Source organism: Struthio camelus, chromosome 18 (genome assembly GCF_040807025.1).
Source record: "Struthio camelus isolate bStrCam1 chromosome 18, bStrCam1.hap1, whole genome shotgun sequence".
Lineage (NCBI taxonomy): Eukaryota > Metazoa > Chordata > Aves > Struthioniformes > Struthionidae > Struthio > Struthio camelus.
Genome location: NC_090959.1, coordinates 10,235,270 through 10,259,519, shown reverse-complemented (window position 1 = coordinate 10,259,519; position 24,250 = coordinate 10,235,270). Strand labels below are relative to the sequence as shown.

The 24,250-nt window shown below is 38.6% G+C and overlaps 1 protein-coding gene across 3 annotated transcripts in view; it reads right to left on the bottom strand.

Annotated features, from left to right (window-relative positions):
• Positions 1-209: 209 nt before the first annotated feature.
• Positions 210-24,250, bottom strand: part of PTPN1 (protein tyrosine phosphatase non-receptor type 1) — a 46,579-nt gene continuing 22,538 nt past the window's right edge. For 2 of the 3 annotated variants that reach the window (XM_068912478.1, XM_068912481.1), the window contains 9 exons: positions 18,350-18,440; positions 16,432-16,532; positions 14,291-14,389; positions 12,182-12,289; positions 11,298-11,435; positions 9,290-9,499; positions 8,605-8,766; positions 7,691-7,926; positions 210-3,870 (listed from right to left, as the gene is read on the bottom strand). In XM_068912478.1, the coding sequence (XP_068768579.1) occupies positions 3,663-3,870; positions 7,691-7,926; positions 8,605-8,766; positions 9,290-9,499; positions 11,298-11,435; positions 12,182-12,289; positions 14,291-14,389; positions 16,432-16,532; positions 18,350-18,440 (1,353 nt within the window). In that variant the 3' untranslated portion in view covers positions 210-3,662. The remainder of the gene's footprint in view (positions 3,871-7,690; positions 7,927-8,604; positions 8,767-9,289; positions 9,500-11,297; positions 11,436-12,181; positions 12,290-14,290; positions 14,390-16,431; positions 16,533-18,349; positions 18,441-24,250) is intronic. The other variant, XM_068912480.1, reaches the window with a different exon arrangement.

The window sequence follows — 24,250 nt, the reverse complement described above, 5'->3', positions numbered from 1 at the left end:
ATGTGTGTGTAGGACACCAGACAGAACAGGACACTCACCTCACTTGTGTTCCTCTACTGGAGAGCTGACCTACATGTTCTTAGAGTAATATTTTAAAACAGTTTCTAGTGAGAAAAATAAACATTGTGTTAGCCCAGATTTGCAGGTGGTTCAAACCAGGAACTGGTGCCTCTGGCTATGAGAAGACAGGAAGCGGTAAGACTCATACGTACATTCTTTAAAAAAGGAATTTTATTGTTACAACTAAAACGAGAACTGAAAACTTGTATGGGAATTTGAAAAACTGTACAATTTTACTATAACCTGTGAGGTCTTTGCAGTGGCTTACACAAAAGACAAGATACCTGAAAATGTATTATACCAAAACATTTAGCTTTTTTGTTTTTTATTTTTTTTAAAAAAGTTTATTCTATGGCAATCTGTAAAAAAGAAAGACCTGATGAGTAAATATTTGCTTAAGGCATATAGCAGAGCAGCTCACTAACTTTCTAACAAGTTTAACATGGATATTTGTCCATTTTCCAAGAATAGGTTAACCAATACACCCACTTTGAAACGCTACTGTATATACACACCCAAACTACTACATACATATACAGGACATCAAAACAAAAGTGTTTACAGTTCAGTATTATAAGCCTTATGCACACCTCACTTGGCTTGTTGGATATTCCACTGTCTCTCCCAGAAGAGCATAAATTCTCCTGGATTTGGACCAGATGAAAGTAGTAGCAAAGTACAGTGGCAGAAAGGGAGATATTCAAAACTTTTCCTCTGTAAAAGCTTTTTTCTTGGAACAACATGTAAGCACAAAAAAAATGAATTATTCTGCATTCAAAGGAAGGATGTTTTGCTTTCCTGTCAAGTTTAAAATTTAAAACAGTCCCCCTCACAAACAGTATAGCAAGTATTTTTTTTTTAATTATTATTATTTTTTTGTAAACGGGCCACCATTTCAGGAGCCTAGATTTCTGAAGATCAAAGCATGCTGTTAAGACCTTGCAGAAGAGGCTTCCTTCTCTCTCTCTTTCTCTCTCTCTCTCTCTCTCTCTCTTTCTCTCCCCCCCCCCCCCCCCAGCACAGCTTTGAAGGCAGCACAGCAAGTCATACCCTGAAATCATTGAGCTATTACTCGCCTAAAGTGACAAGAGGCGAGGTGTGAATAGGGCTTACTAAACGCTTTGGAATGTCTGTACTATACTTACTCAGCTGAAATGAACCATGCTAAACAACTGGGTTACACTGAGTACGCAGAAATTCAATAGGAAGTCATGCCAAGTATTAGGCGAGTACATGTTATCTGATAAACACCAAATCAGTCTATCGCTGAACGAAGATACTTTCAGCAACACCCTTTGAACCACAGCCACTTAATGATCAGTTCATGCAAATATAATTTGGGCACATCAGTAAGCAGAAATATAAGTTCTTTCACCTTTCAAGCACATGGTATTTAATCAGGACACTAGAAGACTTTTTACATGCATTTTAATACAAATGGGGTACAAATGTTGCCTTAGAACAATATTCTACCAGATGATGGAGAGAATAGTGGGGACAAAGCAATCACATACTGTATCTTAAATACACAGATGAGCCATTATATATTACCATTTTTCTATACTCATTTTTCATGTTTCCAATAATATTACTAAATATTGACTGACTATAACATTCCTCCTTTCAAGTACTGGTCTGACCAACAGTCTCACAGGCAAAGTATTAATTCCCAGTACTACCTGAGGATTTATTATTGTACTTTTGAGAAGCCCTTGATGCAAGCTTAACAAAACACAAAAGAGAAGTAACTCCCCCTCCCCCCCCCCCAGTCACCATCCTATTCACTGAAGGAAAAGAACTACACCTACAGACAGCTTTGCAAAAATAAATACGGAGTGGAAACACTTACACAGGATACTCCATAATGATGTTTGTACTGAGAAGGGTGGTTAAGTGCTATAAATCTAGATGGTATTTAAAAAAAATAAAAAGAACTGATTAGTAACACTGTTGCAAATGAGTTGTCATGGCTTAGTTGCAATTACTACAACTTTCAGTAGCGAGTTTGCTCCTATCTATCTCCATGACGTGAGCAAAGAAATTTTCGCTGTTACTGTTTCAACTATAATAATTTGGTACTAATGAAAGGAAGAGCATTGACTAAGAAGGTTTAGTGCAATGCAGACTTCCAGTCACAGTTCTACCAATGCACCCAAATCCTTATTTACAAGCACTTTACATTATTCAAGTCCTGGGCCTGCTTAACAGGCCCACCAAGTGAAACAATTTAGATGCAGTGTGGTATAGAGCATGAATAAGGACAAATCCACTCATTTCCCTTAAAACTAACTTACTTATGCTACAATGGCAACAACCCTGTCTGCAGAGGTGCAAGACTTATCCACTTACACCACTGTGTCCAATAATTACTGAACAGTGTATCTTCAAGCCAAACTAAAGCCAGTATTTTAAATCTTTGCTTTAAAAAAAGCAGAACACAAATGCTTGCATCATGAGCCAACTGTTACGTTCAGAGACCAACATGTCTTCTGTTAAACTCTATGTCTTAAGGAAGCTGCCACAGCATTAATTGCTCTGGATTTGTTGAAATGCTTTCCTGATTATTACTCGCAACACTCCGAGTACATCATTATCACTCTGGCCCTTGCGGAAAGCATGTTATTTTGCAAAAAGCAGATTTAGAGTGAAACTACATTTTACATTCCAAATGATGAGGTTTAAGAACTGGTCCTTCTAAACGCCAACGGAACAGCTGTAAAATGCTGGTGGACATGTTTTGGTTGCATTTCCCTTCCTGTTCCTCTCCCTCCCCTCACCCTCTCCTAACCCGGAATACAAAGGTAAAAACAGCTTTACAAAGGATGGTACAATGTAAATAGGCATACGTGCAAGTAGAGTGCAACAAAAGTCAATGAGGAGATACACTTAAAGAAAAAAAAAAAAAAAAAAAGAAGCTTGACATGTTGGGATACCCTGAGCAAATGCAGAAGCCTGTTTCTATAAACACATGTAAAACAATAAGCTCTTTAAGAACAGTTATGCCAAGATTAAATATATCAATACCACAGGCACTGCCCACAACTCAGTCTTTACAGATGAAGGGAAAAAAAAAAAAAAGTAAAGCCCTCCCCTTCCAAAAACTTTACATTCTTCAGATATGTGGGTTTCTCTTTCTTTTTTGGGAACTCATCGGTATAAGTCATGTATTTGGTTACAACACTTGGAGAGTACAAGCAAGTTTCACTTGTGCCTAGTTTTTCCTGGAACACAAAAGAAAAAGAACTGGCTTTTTAAAAAAGGCTAAAAACAACAATGTGTTGTAATTCTATTATTTAGTTTAAAAAACAAAAGAAAAAATAACAAAAGAAAAACAGACTATTTGGCATTTTCTCTGCTTACTCCTGAATATTTTAAGGCCCTGAGATTAGAATATTATGTTCTTGGGACCACAGGGCTAGATTAAACCCTAGTGCATCAATTCTCTCTGTAAGCCCTAACCAAAGTTCCGGCATTTCAACCTAAGATCTATTTCCACTGAGACAAGGCTCACATGCCTCAATTAGCTTTCTTTCGTAGAAGCTTATTACAAACCGATCAAATCGTTGGTGTTTTCTGCAGGCTCAATCTTGCTGGCATGTCCATCAATGAAAACATACCCTGTAACAGAGATAAGCTCCTGCCGTGAGGAAAGTGAACATGCATATATTCACTAGAAATGGCTTCCAAGTTGTCATCACATTCTCATCATCCTCTTCTAAGTTTTCTGACTTCATTGACTCTTCTTTGTGGGGTGAGAGATGCAGATTTTCACCAACAGTTCTCCTCCGAATTTCAGTGTCTTGACTAATGCTTAAGGACAGAGAAATAAATATTCAGTACTGGATTCTCCACTTGGGAGAAGCTCATATGTGGACTCTACAAGCACACAGCCTCACCCACTGAACACCCCAGACAGAGCTGTAAATCACTTGCTATCAGGAGCCGTAGTACATGACAAAAACGAGCGAGACTCTCCTTAAAGACCGGCTACTAAACTACATGTTTTAAAAAGTGCTTATACTCAAAAGCCATCCAAAAAAAAGGATAGTAATAATTTATTCTTTATATCAGTGGATTCTCAGATACCTTAAGTATTCAATCCCAGTTCACGCTCTTGTTGGGCAACCGTGCTTGGGACTATTCTGTACCCGTTAAAGAGTGAGCTGAGAGCTTTAAACAGCACCTGCTTCCATTGTTCATCACGAATCTACTTCCTGCGCAGCCACTGAGACAGGAAGCTAACTAGCACAACCAAACCGAAATCTAGATTAGGAGAATTAAAATTAAAATCAAAAGGTTTAAAATCAAAAGGTTTAAAAAGGAGGTTTAAAATCAAGCACCCCCCGCAAAAAGTCAGAAAATACTAGAATCACGGTTGCTTGTGCAGCTTTACCTTAGAAGGAACAGCTAAATGCATTGTGATAGCTGTAATGATGGAACCGCATAAGATTTCTTCCAACTTTAATACTCTTTTACACAGGTTTGTTTCTAGATACTGCATCTCCATCACGTTGGCAGCATATTGACACCCAAAGAAGCTTCTTAACTGAGGAGAAGCTTTTATATATATTCCTCCAATTGAATTAAGAAAGCAGAGCATCATCATGCTTTGTGGAGCAACAGGGTAGTAACTAGCAGAGAGATGCTTTCCTGGGGAATTTCCTAGACATCTGAAGTACAGAAAAACTCAAGAATCTTGGTTCCATCCCACCTACAAGAATATCTGAGCAGGAAAAATAAACGTGCTTAAAACTTCTGCCTACTCCTCCCTCACCTCTACCAGCACAATCTCTATTTCCCACCTCTCCATCTCCTCCAGTCTTTCACTGTCCCACATACTTTCATGTCAGACTGCTCATCTAGTCACTGTTCCTTCCCCCTCCTGCCTGGCAAGTTTCACTCTCTCCCTTCTAGACTCACCATCCCAGACATGAAGACTAAAGCAATGACCACACAGGAGGCCTTATCTTGCAGCTACAGCCCTGGTATGGAATGAGGGAGCTCAGGATTCAAATCCCGCCCTTTTCTATTATGCCTAAAAATTGCATAAAGTAGGATTTAACTGTAGCAAGGTAAAAGCCAGACGTCTAGTCCAAGCCAGCCTCTACAATTAACGAAAAAGACAGGCAGTTCCAGAGGATGACTCAACTCCATTCTAGGGGAAGTATCTAAAATAAATGAGATTAATTTAAGTCTACCCCCATCCATAAAACAGAGGAAGAAAATTACAGAATCACAGAATGGTTGAGGTTGGAAGGGACCTCTGGAGATCATCTAGTCCAACCCCCCTGCTCAAGCAGGGTCCTCTAGACCATATTTCCCAAGATTGTGTCCAGGCAGGTTTGGAATATCTCCAGCAAAGGAGACTCCACTACCTCTCTGGGCAACCTGTGCCACTGCTCAGTCACCCTCACAGTCAAGAAATTTTTCCTCATGTTCAGATGGAACTTCCTGTGGTTCATTTTATGCCTGTTGCCTCTCGTCCTATTGCTGGGCACCACGGAGAAGAGTCTGGCTCCATTCTCTTGGCACCCTCCCACTTATAGACATTGAGCAGATCCCCCTGGAGCCCCCCTGGAGCCTTCTCTTCTCCAGGCTGAACAGGCTCAGCTCTCTCAGCCTTTCCTCATAGGAGAGATGCTCCAGTCCCCTCATCATCTTGGTAGCCCTCCGCTGGACTCTCTCCAGCAGTGCCATGTCTCTCTTGTACTGGGGAGCCCAGAACTGGACACAGTACTCCAGATGGGGCCCTATCAGGGCAGAGTAGAGGGGCAGGATCACCTCCCTTGACCTGCTGGCCACACTCTGCCTAATGCAGCCCAGGATCCCATTGGCCTTCTTGGCCACAAGGGCACATTGTTGGCTCATGCTTAACTTGTTGCCCACCAGGACTCCCAGGTCCTTCTCCGCAGAGTTGCTTCCCAGCAGGTCAGCCCCCAGCCTGTACTGGTGCGGGGGTTATTCCTGCCTAGGTGCAGGACCCTGCACTTGCCTTTCTTGAACTTGATGAGGTTCCTCTCCGCCCAACTCTCCAGCCTGTCCAGCTCCCTCGGAATGGCGGCACAGCCTTCTGGTGCGTCAGCCACTCCTCCCAGTTTAGTATCATCAGCAAACTTGCTGAGAGTGCACTTTGTCCCTTCCTCCAGGTCACTGATGAATACATTGAACAAGACTGCACCCAGGACTGACCCCTGGGGGACACTGCTAGCTACAGGCTAGACTCTGTGCCGCTGACCACAACCCTCTGAGCTCTGCCATCCAGCCAGTTCTCAATCCACCTCACTGTCCACTCATCTAGCCCACACTTCCTGAGCTTACCTATGAGGATGTGATGGGAGACAGTGTCAAAAGCCTTGCTAAAAATTCTTTATTTTATGCTGAGTCTCTGAGCAATTTAGAGCAGGACATGTCTCATGTTGATTTAGACCAAACTGTGTAAAGTATTTCCAGGAAATCCTTATTCACTGAAAATTTCAGAGTTATAAAGCTAGGGAGATGTGGCACACCAACTTTACGTTCATACTCTTGATGAGGTATAGAAAGTGTTAACTGGCACCTTGTATCCTAGGTAAATATTGTGATATCAGAACTATATCGTCACTGAGGGAAGAAAGAGGGAGATGGGAGGGAGATAACAGTTCATGGTCACAGCCTCTCTGCACTGCTATGTGAAATTAAGAGGAGGTTATTGTGCAGAAAGGCTACTGAAAACACATCTCGGTAATCTCCAGTTCCCAGAGTTGCACAACTCCCCCATGGATCTGCCTAAATAAAATACATGAATTTTGTCAGCTGCTGAAAAAGCTCTAGAGTTCTGTGGAAAATACTAAAACTTGATACTTCTATTCCAGTATTCCTGTTGGAAACTGAAGATACCTTGCTAGGAGACCATCTGGTGGGGGAACATTAAGCTTTCTCTTGATTATCCCTGGTGTGTCTAGGGTTTTTGTTTTGTTTTGTTTTCTTCGTTTTTCTTTTTGCTCCATGTAGCATTCAATTCACTGTTCTGAATAAGGCTAGTTAATCTGCCAGCAAAACCAGAACATGCTGATTTCAACAACTTCCACGCCATTCCACTTGTTTAGCAGTAGCGACATCTAGCGGCTACGTACCAGGAGCCCTGGCTTCTCCACTGCCATAGTGCTTTCACACAGCATTTCTGCATTTATTAGTCCTTGCAGTTTAGGTTACAATGATAGGTAGAAAAGTTTTCTCCTCAAAGGCCCCCTCTACTCCTTTGATTAAAAGTAGCTGTGAGTGTAATTAATTTCACATTTTTAAGTGTGACCAACTAGTTAGGCTGGCTTTCAGCTGCATGACTAATACCACCCCTAACTTGTGAAAGAATTCCTCTGTAACTTAACATACACTGCATGTAAATCAAGACTAAACCATGCCATTATGCTGTCATTTTTTCTTTTACTCTAGCAGGATCCCATAAGCAGCCTTAGTTTGTGTGAGAAGTTAAAAGGACATGCGCCTAAGACCTTTACTGAAAAGGATCCACAGATCTGGATTTTAGGACTGTACAAAATGCCATTTATGAACAAGCTGCCTATAACATCTCAAAGCAGTAAGCCAACTGGCCATTCTTCTCGGGACAGTTAATGTGAGAAACTAAGTAGATTACCTGTCTGTGATCAGTGGCCCAGATGAACAAGCTCGGCCATCTGGAACCATCTCTTCCACAGCGCTGACTGAACATCTGATCTCTTCCTCTACCACTTGATGCTTGGGAAAGAATTCTGTGTGTTCATGCATCCTTCCATTGTGCATTTCTGAGGTTCGCTTTGGTGGTCTGGGAGGTGGTGGGGTATGTTCAGGTGGTGGGTCCAGGTCTTCATTGGAGAGCTCTTTCCACTGTTCCTTCATGGAAGGAAATACCCTATTAAGTTTTCCTCTATTTAATAATTTATGTAAGCTACTATAACTTTTAACTTCAACATGGCAGAGACTTTATACTTGAGTTTTGAATTTATTTTTAGAGTGACTGTTCATATGCATTGAGAAAGGAAAAAAAAAGACACACAAAAAGAAATCCAAACCCAAGCTACGTGCAGTATACAGAAGAACTCTGCGAAACACATAGAGAACATTAGCTATAAATGTGAGAAATTTTAATCTACTTCTATAGGAAACTTTAAATAGCATAAAATGGAGTCTGTGTTACTAGAGTTCTGTTTGCCATAAATCAAACATACAGAATTTAATCACAATACTTAATTTTCCAATATGCCATAAGCTTATGTTATCCAAAATGGAAGACAAAACTGAGGCGGCCAGTGTACACCTTGATTACAGTGTTAAAAAGCATCTCTTACATAGGGGCCACCTAATGTACTACAGGGCTACAAGTACTTTTATGAAGAAAACACATACTAAAGTATGTCTTGTATTTAAGAACCCCAAAATATAAAAATTTATTCATGCCTAAAAAAGCATGAAATTTGAAGTTTCATTCTACCCTGTCCATGCCAAAAAATATTTGCTAGAGTCAAAACAGAGTTACTTACTACACTAGGTTGTGCAGTCAATAGTACTCACTTGCACTGAAGCATCTCCCATAATGAATTTTGCCCCTTCAATAACAGCTAAATAAGAGAAACGAAGCTGATCTGCTGTCTGTATAAGGCCCATTCTGTACTTCCTCATTTCTAAAAGAACCTGCTTAACGTCCACTGAAGAAGGATCTTTCCTTTTGTCCATCTGAAGAGAAAAATTTGAAACATGCTTTACGCTCTGATGAGATTCAATACAATTACTCATTCTGTAGTACAGAACTAATAAATTAATAAAAAAACTGGTATCAGCTATTCATTGGGTCTCTAAGAAGACAGAGAAGGACCAGTTCACTGGACCTCCAATATTTTGTCAGTATTTCCTTTTGTCTTTCTTTTTTGAAATAAAGACACACATTTTAACCTAGGTGTGACTTCTGTACATTAGTTGCTTTTTCTTAACTACGAGGGCAAGGTCTCTCTTTGCAAAACACTCTATTACTGGAGATTTTTCTTCCACACACGCAAAATAACCTGGTGAGAAAGACAGCTGCCTTAACTTAAATGGAAATACACTACCCAAACTAGAACGTGAATAAAATAATGGGAAATAACTTGCAATAATACTTCACAGAAAATGCCACAGCTCTTTGTAGGCCTACAACAAACCATTTCTCAAATAACTCTACAGAAATAGCATTTCATCATCATGTAGAATAAGTAGTTCTTACCAGCAGAAGACATGTATCAACCAAACAAAAAGTTCCTGATCTCCCGATTCCTGCACTGCAGTGCACAACAACAGGTCCATACTCAGGACTAAGTGACCCAGACTCTCTCACTTTGAATAGGAAATTGAGGAACGAGGCAGGCGACTCTGGGACTCCAAAGTCAGGCCACGTAGTATAATGAAAGTGCAGAATCTCTCTACTTTCCTGTGTCTGAAAGAGACAATATTTATAAAGTCTTCTAGCTGGAAATAACAGTCAAGGACTATTCAAAGCACAGTTCCCTACAACAATGTTCTGATGAGCAAATACCATTCCTTGCATGTTCATTTTCCTAGCAAACAATCTCTTTTTTAATATATATAATGGTAGGACATTTTTAGCTTTAGGTCAATTTCATATTTATTCCTTTGGAAAAATTGTAGCTATTTCTTTTAGAAATAACTCTGTGATTTACAGGGAATGGAGAAGGAGTACATGTGCACAGCCTTTTATGACATTCATGCCTAATTATTTCCTCTTGCAAACTACATTACAAGAACTTAAGCTGTTAGAAGAACAGCTACTTTAGAACAGTTGACTTTTAAATTCAAATGACCAAGTTACACTAGTCTGAGGGAGCTTTTATAGCTACATGGCTAAGAAACTGTCTAACTTAACATGATTTAACTTTTTCAGTATCGTTCAAACACTCATATCGCCACAGGATAGCTGGCACTATCCTGTGCCTACCAATTTCCAATGGCAGAATATCATTTGAAGGTTTCCCAAAATTAAGTAACTCAAGCTATAGAAGCCCTCTATAGTTTCTGCAAGCAAAAACCTTATACTATCACAGCTGTTCCTTTATAGCTTTGTTCCCTATTTGAGAACCTTCTTCCAAGGTTACGAAGCTACTGATGCGTACCTCCTCCTAGAATCCCAAGCTACAACTTTCAAAAACATGTTTGTGGCAAACATCATATTTAAGTCACACCACAAACCACAACCAACAAATTCTTACTCATTCAGGTACAATTTGGATGGTCAAATTCATACCTCCTAACTGTTCCATGTTTCCTGGCAAGTTGAAGCATGTAAGAAGCTAAGAGATGAACTGAGGAATACCTGTATCTTAGTAGTGTAGCACTGGGCAGTACCAGGACACAATAATCATGCAGAATTCAGATTAGCACGTCACAGTATACGCACCTAGCTCAACACCACAGGGAACCTCAGATATTATCTTCAGCTGCCTGCATTCAGTGTCCTTCCTTAGCCAGTCTCCCGCAAGGAGCTTTACATCAGCTTTCACTGCTCTGAATGACTCTATTTTTGTTTTTCTCCTCTATTAGAGCAATGCTTTAACACAGGGTACTGTTAAAGTGGAGGGGAGGGGTGAGAACCAGCATGCATAGTTTTATCTTGATATTGCCCAAGAGAAAAAAAGTTACTCCTTTTAAAGTTGGTGGCCTGATCCTCATGCTGAGCACCATACAGCTCACTGCAGGACCAGGGTTGAAATGATTCCTGCTTTCTGAGAACCATCAGTGCAAAACTTGAAGATTTAAGCCACAGCCTAAAAAAGCAAACCTTAGAACAAGACACAGGCAAATAGGTAGCGTAAGCGACTGGAAGAGCAACTATTTCAGACTTAACAAGCATAGAAGCGCTAAAACATTTGCAAAGTGATGTTATAAAGGGCTCTCTGAAATCCCATGTTGTGACGAGCTAACCTCACCGAGTCTACAGAGGAAGACGTGAATGCAAAGACTCTAGCTTCCCCAAACATATTTCAAAAATATTTAGAGTTTCATTTCCACAATATGAAACTCTACATTCCACTCTACATTCCACATTCTACATTCCACTGTAGAATAATCTCACGTAGGATTACAAATTCTACAACAAAATTGGAATTGCTGGAATTGGAGGTTGCCCCTTTAAAGTCTTTGAAGTCTTTGTTGATCAGAAGGCAAGTCTCACCTTAAAGAAATTAAAGGATCTGATTGGTAGTAGTTTCTGTACTTACTGTAAGATTTTCCAATTCTAGCTGTCGTACTGTGTAATACGATTTTATATCTTCAGATATCAAGGTTAGTTTCAAGTTTGTATCTTCAAAAAACATTTCTTTCTCTTCCTTCTGTGGCCAGTACTGTGCACACTTTATCTAAAAATAAATATGAGCCATTCATACGTATCATATATGTTTGTGTAAAAGGCAAGAAATAAGTGTCCTTAAATACAACGTTTTCTTATGCGACAATTTCATGATCTGCGTTTATTATAAGGAGGAACAATTTTAGTGAGAGGGATTTTAGTGAGTCTTCCTATACACTGCAGAACCATGTCCTCAGTGAATCTTTTGTATATGTCAAATTATTCTGACCCTGACTGAACTCATGAAAATACCTATGGATTGAGGACAGCTTTGTGTAGGCAGAGGTCTTTTTATTCCACATGTGAGCTGAGAGAGTGTGGAGCAGAGCTGCACTGCTGTAGAATCTAATCGAAATCACCAAAATCGTTATTTATTTTGGCCTGCATCAGAACAATAATAATACCAAAAAACTATGTAACTTCTACATATAAAAGCTGTCAGAACACTCTGCCAAAATCTGAATTCTAGTCTATTCTGCATTTTATATATCTTATTTTCATGTCAAATAGTTAAACATTTCAAAAGAAGGGATAAATGTTAACAAGAAAAAGAGTAGAATGTACCAAACAGTACGAAAAGGTATTATGAAATTCATTAATAATCTAAAACTAGAGAATTAGAATGCTACTAATTTGCAAGTGTAACATCAGATGAGATTTTGGGTTGCTCCATTCACTTATCCCAAAGTAAAAAAAGCAGTGAGATCACTTTGCACATGGCACAGTTCAAAAGTAAAGTGCCAAACAAAAAAATACCTTGTAATCAGCAAACATTCCTGTTACCTCTTCTGACTGAATTTCAATGTTCTCAGTAAAGTTTTTCAGAGAGCTCAGTTTTGCAATAAGACTGTTATATGCTGGAATCTTAAATGAGTCAACCAAAGAGAAAATTAACACATTTTGCTCAAGTACAGACAAATAACAAAACTAAAGAAACTCTTCAGCAACACAAATAGGAAAGTCTGCAACAAACTTTTCTGACTGTTCACCCTAAGGGTATCATGGCTGTGACAGCTGGCCCGCTACTTCGGTGTTTAAACACTGCTCCTCTGGAATAGAGTTATGATCAGCACTTGTCCAAACCTAAACTTGCAACAGGAATGGATTGCTGGACATGGGTAATGTTTCTTATATTAAATTGCAAAGAATATGTGCTGAAGTGGAAAAAACATGGAAGCAAGGAAACTGACTATTATGTAGTTTTGTTACCTATGAGCGAGTGCTGTTCTGTACGTAATGGGAGCAGGGATGAAAAAGAACAGTATTCTCACCTCCAGAACCATTTCTTACAGCATTTTAATAAATAAGAAAACTCTTCAGTATTTCATTCATTGGTAGGCAAAGTAATGTCATTCAGTTTTGTCAAGTTTAGATACATCAGAGCTCAGACTAATCCTGGTTCCGACTCGATTTGTATCCTCTAGTTCACTAGGGTATAAACTATAGTTACAGTCCTCTGCATTTTTTGTATTAATGTTTAAGAGATAGTGATTGGGTGTATGTCTAATTTATCCACCAAATGCGTCTGCAAATAATATTTTGCTGCGCTCCGCTGCGACTCCCCCAAACGCTGCTGTTTGTTGAGAAGCGTTTGCTGCCTGCCCTAAGGGATCACAATAATTCGTTTTGTTCAAAACTACTGGCAGTGGAGAGAATGAGTGGGAATGGGTGGAAAGGAAGAAACTATTGAAAAACATGGTTACTGCCTCTCTTTTGAAGATTAACTTTCACTTACACTACAAAAAGCGAAACACTTAAAAATCAAGATTGCAGTTCATCAAAGCACAACTCATTGCACAGGAATTTTCCTAATTATTGGGAATACTTTCCTGATTATGCAGAAGCATATACCACCCAGTTATCACTGGTGGATACCCAACATACCCACTACCTGTCCTCTGAAGCGTCTTTATACTGCACTGTAACATTCAACATAAAATTGTCCATGTATATCAATCACCTCTGTCTTGAATTTGCACAGCTGCCGAGTCTACTTTAGGAGCGCAGGACAGCAGCTGTGGTGTTAGCACACAGGCAAATTTCTGAACCCATGGATGAAAAAATGAACTCTGCACCTGATGGTTCCTGTCCTCTCCACCATGAGCAGGGCTCAAGACAGCAGCTGCTCTTTGTGCCAGAGGAACCAAATTGTTTTATCCATCTGAAGGCTAATTACCTAAAATTACCCTGATGGTTTTTCCATTGTTCCCCTTTATCTTTCGTCTGTCTTGTCTACCATAAGATTCTTAAAATGTCTGGGCAGAACTAAACTCACTGAGAGCTTGTCCTAGTGAGTAAAGCAATAGCCTAACACCTGTGCTTTACTTAAGACAAATGCTTAAGATGAATGCTTAAGCTACATACTGGGAGAAGTACTTTCCATTGTATCCCAGTTTACCACATCTTTTCTAAAACAGTGACACCAACAGGAGAAGCAATACACAGGAAAAGTATGTACAATAATTAGCTCTCTTACTGCAGGAAGGAAATTTGAAGTTAAAGTCCATCTAAATTACTTTAAAACCATCCATAATGCTTGCGAACAAACACTTGGTGTAAATGACCTCTGAGAGGTACAATCTGTATACACTGAAAAGTGAGAGCTACATTCAAATATCTAGGTTAGCAATAAAAAACAAATATTAATCCGTGTGGAGAGTCATAGAAGACATCAGGACCTGCAATCATAAACTTACTAGTTTTCTGACTTGATTAAGATTGGTTCCCCAGGTCCTCAATCCTAGGAATAATTTATTAGATAAAATTACATACAATCACCTTATTTTCGATTACTGTTCTTTGATTATTGCTTCTTTAACCATGCACATGCAACAAACACACAACTAAAACCAGATAAGTACTTACTGATCCCTTTTCCATCACTCTGTTCAACATGACAACACCACGGCTTTTCTGTTCCCAAACCATCTCCCAAAAGTGACCACAAGTATTTGGCAAAGGACCCTGCACAGACAGAATCGCCAGAAAAAAGCATTATTTTCTGTTAATGTCAGAGCAATGTTCCTTGGTAAAAGTTACTGCACTAGGCAATAGATTTGGGTAAGTAACAAGCAAACTTCTTATTTTAAACTGTAAAAACGTGGTGCTATAGCTCTTAGTTCCATTTTCCCACTGTGAATTCACCCATGAAAGTGTGGTAAATCTGTTTCCCATATATAACAGGAAGAGAGAAGTAGACTCATTTGCGAGAAGAGAACTGGGAGTGAAAAGTGCTGAGAGGACTTTCTTAAGAAGAAGGGCAAATGAGTAATGGAGAAATGAGTCCTCACTAACCACGTAAGAGCAGCATTAAAGCATATGTTTAACGGTTCTGCAATATATCATTGCTTTTCATAACACTTGAAAATTACTAAATTGCATGGAAAATCATCCAAAGACCGAAAATGCCAGATCACTAACGAGCTAGGCAGGTTTCAAGACTCTTCATGGACATTGCACTGTTTGCTTTGGGATCGGACAAAATGATAATTCCTTTGAAGGAACCATCTACTCACAAAGTAGATTCCCTTATAAACTAGTACTTGTGTTATGTTCCTTTGCTCTTCTCCGCTCCAGAATCACTGCCCAGAATTTTTGGCAACAAAAACTAACAACATTGTGCCTCCCTCATTCACTCTCCAACACCTTGTTCAAAGAGAACGGTGGGCCAGAGTCCTCAAAAACGATGCCTGGATTTAAATAAAGGCATTCAAGTCCATTAAATACTGTATCGAACAGATAACTGATACAAGTTAGCTGCACACGCCTACTCCACATAGATGTTTCTCTCTTCAACACTATGATCAGCCTCGCTTGTCCTGAATAAAGAAAATAAGAATTGTGTGCACAGAATTGTTTTCTTATTGAACTTTGCACTGTCCATTGCTTCATTAGAGATTTATATTCATTCTCTGGAAACAGGAAGGAAGAGCTGCTGACTTTTGCTTGAAAATATTAATCCCAGTCTACCTTTATCTAAAAGCTTGGAGGAAGAAAAAAAAATTTGCCAAGATTAGAGACCAGGACTGTCTCCAGGGAACTGAACGTTTAGGATAAACAAGAATTCTGGCACAGTTGTTAGCTCTCAGAATAACAAGTCAGGGTATCTAAACATTTTTAAATCGGTTACGTAAATAGGTGTGGAAGTCACAGATCCAGTGAAAACAGCAACTTCTTCCCCCTAAACCTTCATCAGAAAAGTCTGCATTCATGTTAAAGGTAGAAGCATCAGCACTGCCCAACTTGCACCTTTTGGAGGTTGGGCTGTGAAGAGTTAAAACAAATTACTTGTAAATACTACACTAACATCACTTTCAGAAGGCTGCTTTACTACAAATAGGTGGTGAAGCATATTGCTTATTTGGAACAGTAGGTCAGAGTCCTTAGAAATTAATTACAAGTGTAAGAAATTCTCTAGTATGTTTTATACAAATTCTGCTCTATTCAACATAATCTTCTTAACAGCCATTATATTTAAAGTATGTTATTCCAAATAGATTTTGAAATTCTTGAAGTTCATATATACAGTTCTTCTGTAAATGTGAAGCCTTCCTATCAAGTGAAGTTCACTATTCAGAGAATATACAGGGGGACTTAAGGCTATAATGATCCAAAGTCCTTGTGCAGGCTTTCCATGTAGAAGAAACGTGATTCATTTCAACCACATCTAAATGTTGCCTATCATAAGCCAACGCATCATAAGCAGATTTCTTCAAGTATGTTAGCTTCTATTCTAAAACCAAACCTAGATGGGCCTAAAGTTGGTTATACAAAGGCGCTGAGATCCTCTAGGAAAGTCAGCCAGTGCTGACAGGGAACAGGAAAAAAAATATGTATTGCTTCTGTAAATTGCTCTATGCATATAGTATGTTTATATATCCACATGCATGTTTATATAAATTTAATCAGTTTTAAAATAAAGAAAATAAACATGGTAGGCTAAAGAAGTCCTAAGAAAAATATCTCCAATCACTACATGATTTTTATTATCCACTGCCAGAAATTACCTGGGTAAGGATGTAGCTCCTTTGGGCCTCTTCCATTTTTATCAAACTAGCATTGATATAGTCATTGTCACCTTGGATTAGCTTAATTCGACTGTGATCAACTGCAGCATAATTAGAAAACACTGGTTAATGTATATGCAGCACAGCACAATCCACGCACAATCTCATCAGATATTAGAATCAAAAAGACTGAGTCCTCCCAAAGAGTGAAAAGATCTTAATCAAGTATAAAGCAGAAGTGTTGTCTGGTACTTGTAACTCTGTAAATAACAATATAAATACTGTGAGAATGGCACTACGCACCAAAACAGTGAACATAATTTGGACTTTGTTTTAAGAAAATATAATGCAAGAAAGGAAACATTTGCATCTGAAGTAATCATAACTGCATTTGTAAATCAGATCATACTGACCTACTTGTACAGTTATCAAGATACTGTTTTTAAATACGTCTAATTATACAACAGCATATCTTTTGTAGATTAAACATTCAAGATTGATAAAACTTTACCTTAATATATATTGGACAAACAAAACAGAGATTTCTTATTCTTCTTGTAGACATTTAGATATTTTTCTCAACCTAACCACGCAGACATGTGTCGAAAAAATAACAATGACAACAAAAAAAACCCCAATTACTGCAAACATAATTTCACTGCTCTTTTGTTAGTTTCAGCTTGCTCTGTTCGGGATAAAAAACACACACAAGAGTTTCCACATTTTTCAAGAAAAGTCAAACAGACTGGCAGCAGTATCATCTAAAGAAAAAAAAAAAGCCCATTTGCAACTCACAACCCCAAATACTAGAACCACTTTGTAAAGCAAATTACATGCAACATTATCATTCCCTACTGAATTGTCTCAAAGTCTCAAGTGACCTTTAACCACTAATTATTCTCTGGTTCTCTGGTATATGACAATACTCCATCTTCAAACAGAATTTAGATATATAACAGAGCTGACACAGCAACTGTACTCGAAACAGGCAGCACTGCTTCACCCTCAAAGAAGAGGGAAAGAAGTCTCAGAATGGGCATTGCCATTCAGAACAGAGAAGGCAGTTTAGTGAACCAGCTGTGAACTTTCCCTAGTGTCTCACATACCAAACGTTATTTGCTGATCATTTGACTCCAGTCCTGTGGTTCTCTGCACCCCATGTGTTTTCATTGTTGCAATCTGTCTTGCACCCCAAAAGTAAGCATGCCACACATAGGGCAGTCCTGACTGTTATCACCTTCACTTGGTATACGGCATCATGGAAGGAAAGACAGGCTGCGGCACTGAACTGTGCTGTCGCTGCAGGGTGCCTTGCAGTGAGGACATGTGCTCAGAGACACACCTCTCACCAGCAAATTCACATGTCATAATTCAAACAAACAGAGAAGTCTCCAGAATGTTTAATGATAATCATTTCAGAAATAGAGGCCTCAAGTGAATATTACCATCTTAGCAACTTCCTGTTTTCTCTGTCCCAAATAGCTTAGGATTTATTTCCGATCGTGTTTTAGGCAAGGGTCTTCTCCATCTCCAAAAAGGGGCAATTATACATTATATACTAGAAGGACATTCATGAAAAGGATACTTGCGTTCTTACTAATGCTATTTCAGCCACCATTCTTCTCTGTCATAAGGATTGACTAGCAAAGCAAGTTCTTCTCTTCAGATTTCTGTCCAAAAATACAGAATCTACAGTATGCTACTGCAGTGTAATCCTATGGATATGATGGAATTCTGTGACATCTATAGCTTAACTATATTAACAAAAAATTTGTTGTGGATGCATATCTATATATGAAGGATATCTATTACAGATGTCTAACAGAAATCTTGCTCTTACAAAGAGCTTTTAGCTGTAAAAAGGAGTCATTAGAGGTCAATAGTCTGTTATAAACAATGGAAAAGAAAGTATACTTACAGGGGCTGACATCTCTGTACCTATTTCTGTTTTTGTTTCTGGGATGTTTGGCCACTTTACATGGAAAGTCACTGGCTTCATGCCTGATGTCCTTAAAAAAATAAATTAAAAGTTTTAGATGTGAATACTAACATCATCATACCATCAGCTATTTTAAGACAAATATCCAATTTACATGACATTTTCGTATGTTGGAGTTTTGGACAGTAAGGTCTCTGGGCTTCAAATGAAGAACTGAATTTAAATGTATCAGAATACAGCACTAACATTATTTGCAGGCTAAAATATTATTAGCTTGCCTAATAAAATAGTAAAACTTTAAGTAGTAGTACCAGATATAGTAGAATCAGACACTACGACTTTATATATCTGATGAAGCAGAGTCTCTGCCCCAAAGCACTTTCATATAAGCTACTTTACGCAATTGTTTCCACTATCAGTGGAGCTATCAATTATTTTTCTGACTCAGCAACAAATTAGAAACAGTTCACTATGATAAAAAACCTGTCTACCCCCAGCATCAAATGCATGCGTGAACTGGTGATGCGTCAACAGCTGCATGCTATAGCCATACCTAAGATCGTTTAGATCTTCATCTTGACTTATCAGTAAGGTACCACAAACCTGCAAATGGCAAAAAAGTATTTGTATCCAACGCACACACACAACTAAACCACATGCACCACGTCAAGCATGTATTATGGGGTTTCCTCCAGGCTTTTCCAGATCCTTGTTATACCTCAGACATCTGACACAATTTCAGAAGATATAATGAAAAGAATTCTAATGGCCTTGGACTTTAGTCCCAATTTGCAGATTTAGAACATCACACTGTAAATACTGTATAAGCATGCAGTTCTTAAAAATTACAGCACTAGAAACTTCAAGACGAAGCTGTCAGGTTTAACCAAAATTAATGAAAACTGCAGGGAAACTGAAGGAACTATAAAACTGGTATTTAGATAGGATAAATAAGTTTAGGAAGTCCTAAGACAGATAGTTTGTGCAAATACATGCAATGAACATTTGAACCCAGCCCAGAGGCCATTCAAAAATAACCATTAAGAACTAATTTTTCAGCTAAATTCACCCCTTTTCGTAAGATGAAATCTACTTTGTTAAATACAGTAAACTGAATGAACCTAAGCATTACATTAAGCAAGTTATCCATTCAGATACAGATACGTTAGAGCACGGACGTTCATCCACACATCTATAGCCAATGTGAACAGAGAACAGGCTTCTGCACGCATGAATATAGTCCATTTGCAGGGCTTTTTGTGGCATGTAGACCACTTGTACAGAAAGGTTAGGCACTCCTCCATTAAGAGTTTCAAACTAACTCAGGCTCTGATTTAAATTGTAGTACCTTTCCAACATCAGAGGAAGAGGATTTTATACCATCTCAAAATTTTAAAATACAGGCCAGAATGGAATATTTTTCTGTTTCTGTCAGTTTTGCATAAAGAAGCATTTACAATGCTGTGGGTTATCTGCTGCACGTTCACGTTTCTCTACCCTATTATTCAGATTATGTATCAATTTATACTGAATACTACATGTCAAGCTAAGAGTTCTGTTTTGCATTTACCTGCTCAAAATTAGTACAGTATTCTGAAATGGCTCCTCACTGAAATAAGCCCTGACATCAGCTGCTATCTTTTTATAACTTAACACATGTCTGCTAGTATTTCTGCTTATGAAGAATGCAGTCTGGAGAATATGATCTCAACTACCACAGTTTAGTATCTCAAACATGAAGCAACTAAAATGGCTGTTTTCCTAAATTCATCCCTGACACTAAGTTGGCGATTCTGCATTTTGCAGTCGTTTTTTTCCTTCTGTACACACTGTACAGGATTAACAGGAGGCAAAAACAAGGAACTAGGAAAAATGCTTTTCTAGATCTCTAACCACATTTCCCATAGAGCCTACTTTTTTTCTTTTCTTCTTCTTTTTTTTTTTAAAGTGTAAAGAAACCATTCAGGGTCCATTTGAAAAGAAAAAAAGCAAAATACAAACCAAAATACAAATCTTTAGGCATTTTTTTCTGCAAATTTTAGGTTAAACTAGTTAGGGTAAACTAGTTAAGGTTATTGTTCAGCTATTGTTTGGTGACTAAAGAGTCGGCCATAACCTCACTACCTAAATACTAGATTTTTTTTTTTTTTTTTTTAAAAAGATGCTAACATGCCTAAAGGTACAGAAAGAATAAATGAGTTGAAGATGCGTAACTCCTATTGGCATAGAGAAACAGAAAAGAAGGTGATCCATGTACCTTTCAGGAGCACAGACAATTTTAATTTTTCTGAAGCAAGTTTCAACAAAGACAAAAAAAAAAAAGGGGGGGGGGAAATCAGTTCTAGGCGGGACCTAGATTTGATACTGCTTTGTATGAAAAACCAACTACCATATGGCATTACATTTAGAAATGTAATGAATACCAATGAAACAGAAAATCTTGAAGCTTATGCATGTCTGCTCTTCAGATTCGTGGAACTGGCCAGATTCGTGCTGGAAAAGGACATCCTCATGTCAGCAATCTGAGATAAAAGTGGATTTTTGCCTACAGTAGTTGCTTGAGCACCTAACAGCAACGAGATATCTAAGACTCCTGCCAGGATATAAAGCTGATTTCAATGGAAAGCCTCAATAGAAGATTATTGGAGAGAAACACTCCAGTGACAAGTTACGTAAAATGGTCTTCTTATTATAAGCTTTCTTGTACGTTCCTCAGAAGCTTCTATTATCAGTTAACGCAAGAGTCAGTGTATCAAATTAGAAAACTACTGACGCGGGTGGTAGAGCAGTTTCAAAATACATCAATAGTACTACTACAAGATCTCCCTGTTGGAGAAAGCAGACTCATCCAAAGCACAGACGTGTTATGCTATGAGTGACCTGAGACCAGTGATGTTACAAGAACTGAAGTTAGTGGATGAATACAGGGATTGATAAAGTTATTTAACACCTTCTTGAATCACACTTGTAGTCACACTGCAAAGATACTGTCATTTAAAAAGGAAGCACGGCATTTCATTTAAAAGGTCATGTAATATAAAACTTCAAAGAGGAAGGGCTAGAACTGAAATCAGTTTTCCAAAGTTAAATGCTTCTGGTTTTGAGCATGAGTCATTCCATGACACTCATCTCCTGGTTTTAAGTCCTGTACACGGTGCAAATACTCCCAATAACTTCAGAGGTGGAAAGAGGAAGTCTGCTGAAGTGCTGTTCTTCAAATGGAAAGTTCTTGTTGCTGTTAAGTTGCAGCAGTGACTGGAATGAGAAGTTTTTCAGTGCTTTTCAGGAGAAGCTGGTCGCTCTCTGTTACATGAACAGATTCAATTTGGCTGGGCAGTATCACATTTCCTGTCACAAAGACGGGACATAGAATGCAAGGGGTAGATGGATATGCTGTTCAGTTAAAGACATCGGTCCTCTGAACACATCCCTGCTCTCCAGAGTCCTAGAGACGTTCAGCAGGAAGAGGTGTTCATGGTGGCTCAGTCCCTTGTTCCAAAGCCTTCTGCACCAGATTTCCTGACCCTTCTCTCAGCCACAAACCTATAACCTTAGTAATTCACTCCTGAGCCCGCAGCCCTTTAATTTCAATTCTTCCAGCCCTCAAAAAAATTCCCCCCAGTTCTCTTCCAGAGGTCGAGCTGCATAGAGAGAGAGAAAGCAATAGGCCTGTTTGAGGTTCAAAAAAACTATTATGTTAGTTTAAAAAAAAAAAAAACCAAAAAAACAAAACACACACTTGCAACACGGTTTTCCTAGAAAGTCCCCTGCTAATTCAGCACTATGTGGGCAATCCGGAACAGGTTGTAGCAATGCAGTGTAAGCAATGCTTCTATCACTATAGTCAGCTGGTTGTAGGCACGGAAATATCCCCCCAGGAGAATGTAAATGAGGCATGTTTATTTTATTAAACATATCAGCACTTGGGAAAGGGTACTAGCTTCTTCTAGGCCCATCTTGTTCTCTACAGCTAGCAAGTATTAAAGCTGTTTCTCACCGTTAACTCGTTTTAATACATCGAACTGTAGAAATTGAAGAACTATGAAAGTTAATCCTGCAGTACCTTATTGTACCCACTTCATCATGGTACGTGACTGAATGCTGTAAAAGTTTAAGGAAACACTCACACCCAAACTATTCTTACAGCATAGGTATGCACCTGAATAAGGGAGAAGGCCACATACCTGTGTCATTTAGCAATTTCAATTGTTATATATATTTTTGCATGTTGTTGAAAGGAAAACATTTCTGTAGTATAAATCACTGCAATTCCGCAGTATTTCAGTTGTTTGGAATCCCATATTGGTTCAGTGTTATTATCTGCAATGAGCGAAGACTGATTTTTAACTCCAATTTTTTTGAGAGTTGAAGGAGAGCAGGGACAATCAGAGATTGATTATTCGTGCTAAGCATTGTGCTAAACTCTAATATTAGGTTAAAGAATTACATGGGCCTTCTCAAATTTCAGTAAGTTCAAAATACAGTTTGTCCTTGAAAGTTATGACCCATAACAGAAGAAGTTCAGAATAGCTGGCAGAACACTTGGCTTCTGGTGTTTTGTAGTCATGCACTCACTGCCAAAACAGGAAACAACTGAATGAAGGGCCAGTATAAGAAAATAACCCAGGTTCTCCCCTCATTTTCATGTCCATTTCAGTTTTTTCCCCCTGCAATTCAATCTGCTCCAGAAGTGAATCTGAAATGTTATTGGAAGGACAGATACTTTTCAGAAGACCAAATGGTTTTCCTGACAGCTGTTTTGCAAAGAAAAAGCTTTGCTATCTTTATAAAACAAAGTCAGTGCCAGGAAATAAACTACAGTCTTATTAAGTGTTCTTATTAAAGGGGTTTTAAGTAAGTTACTCATCTCCTCTGAGAAAAATAATCATGGAGATAAGATCCAGATCTTGATTTTTCCCAAACATTAGGGGTCTCCAGATAAAAGAGATAAATTTTGGCTTAACCTCCTCTTGAATAGACTGGTGCATTGGACAGCCCAGATACCCACACAGCTCCTGAAGGAATTAAGTCCTCGCAAATCCAGACCTTAAATTGTTTGCAGTATGGGTTTGTCTGAGTTTTAAAAAAGTATCTTTGCTGATCTGTCTGGTTTTCCAGGCTTTGTAAACTAACAGTGATTCTAAGCAGAGTCCTCCTTTCCTAATTACCTAGTATTTTCATTCTAACATCTTGCAAGCCACCTAACAGTATTATAATTTCCATAGGACAGCTACACAAGAACAAGGTCAAGGCCATGTGCATAAACTTTGAAGGCTTCAGGGAGGGTGGGGAGGAAGGGGAGAGAGAAGACCTAAAAATAGAAGACACCAGAGGGGCAAGAAAAGCTTCATCCTACACCTTTTCACAGTAAAGCTGGAACACTCTGCTGCACGACTCAGATGTATTTTCTAGAATGTAAACAAGCTGCAAATGACAAGTTGTAAATCGGAAACCAAAGGACAAGAGATGACCTTGGAACCGCTGTAGATGTTTCTCAAGGGGATCTCTGACTTCATGAAATAGGGCCTGTGGAATGACTTTTTATTTACACTCACTCCAATCCCCTACTATCTTTCAGAGACACTACATACAGTGTAAATAACCTCAATAAGTATTAAGAAAGCAAGACTTTACTATGTCTGCAAATCCTTGCATAATGCACAACCACAATTTCATCTTTGGATAAAAGAGTTCATAGGACAAAAAAAAAAAAAAAAAAAAGGTAATCAAATGTAAGGTTCCCTTGATTTTAAGTGCCTCTTTCTCAGCAAGATTTTAAAGTGATACAGTAAATTTCAAGCTGTCTATACCAATGTCACTGGTTGTTCTCTGTTTGGTCATTAGTATAGGTACACTGCTTACTTTATGGTCATTAGTCAC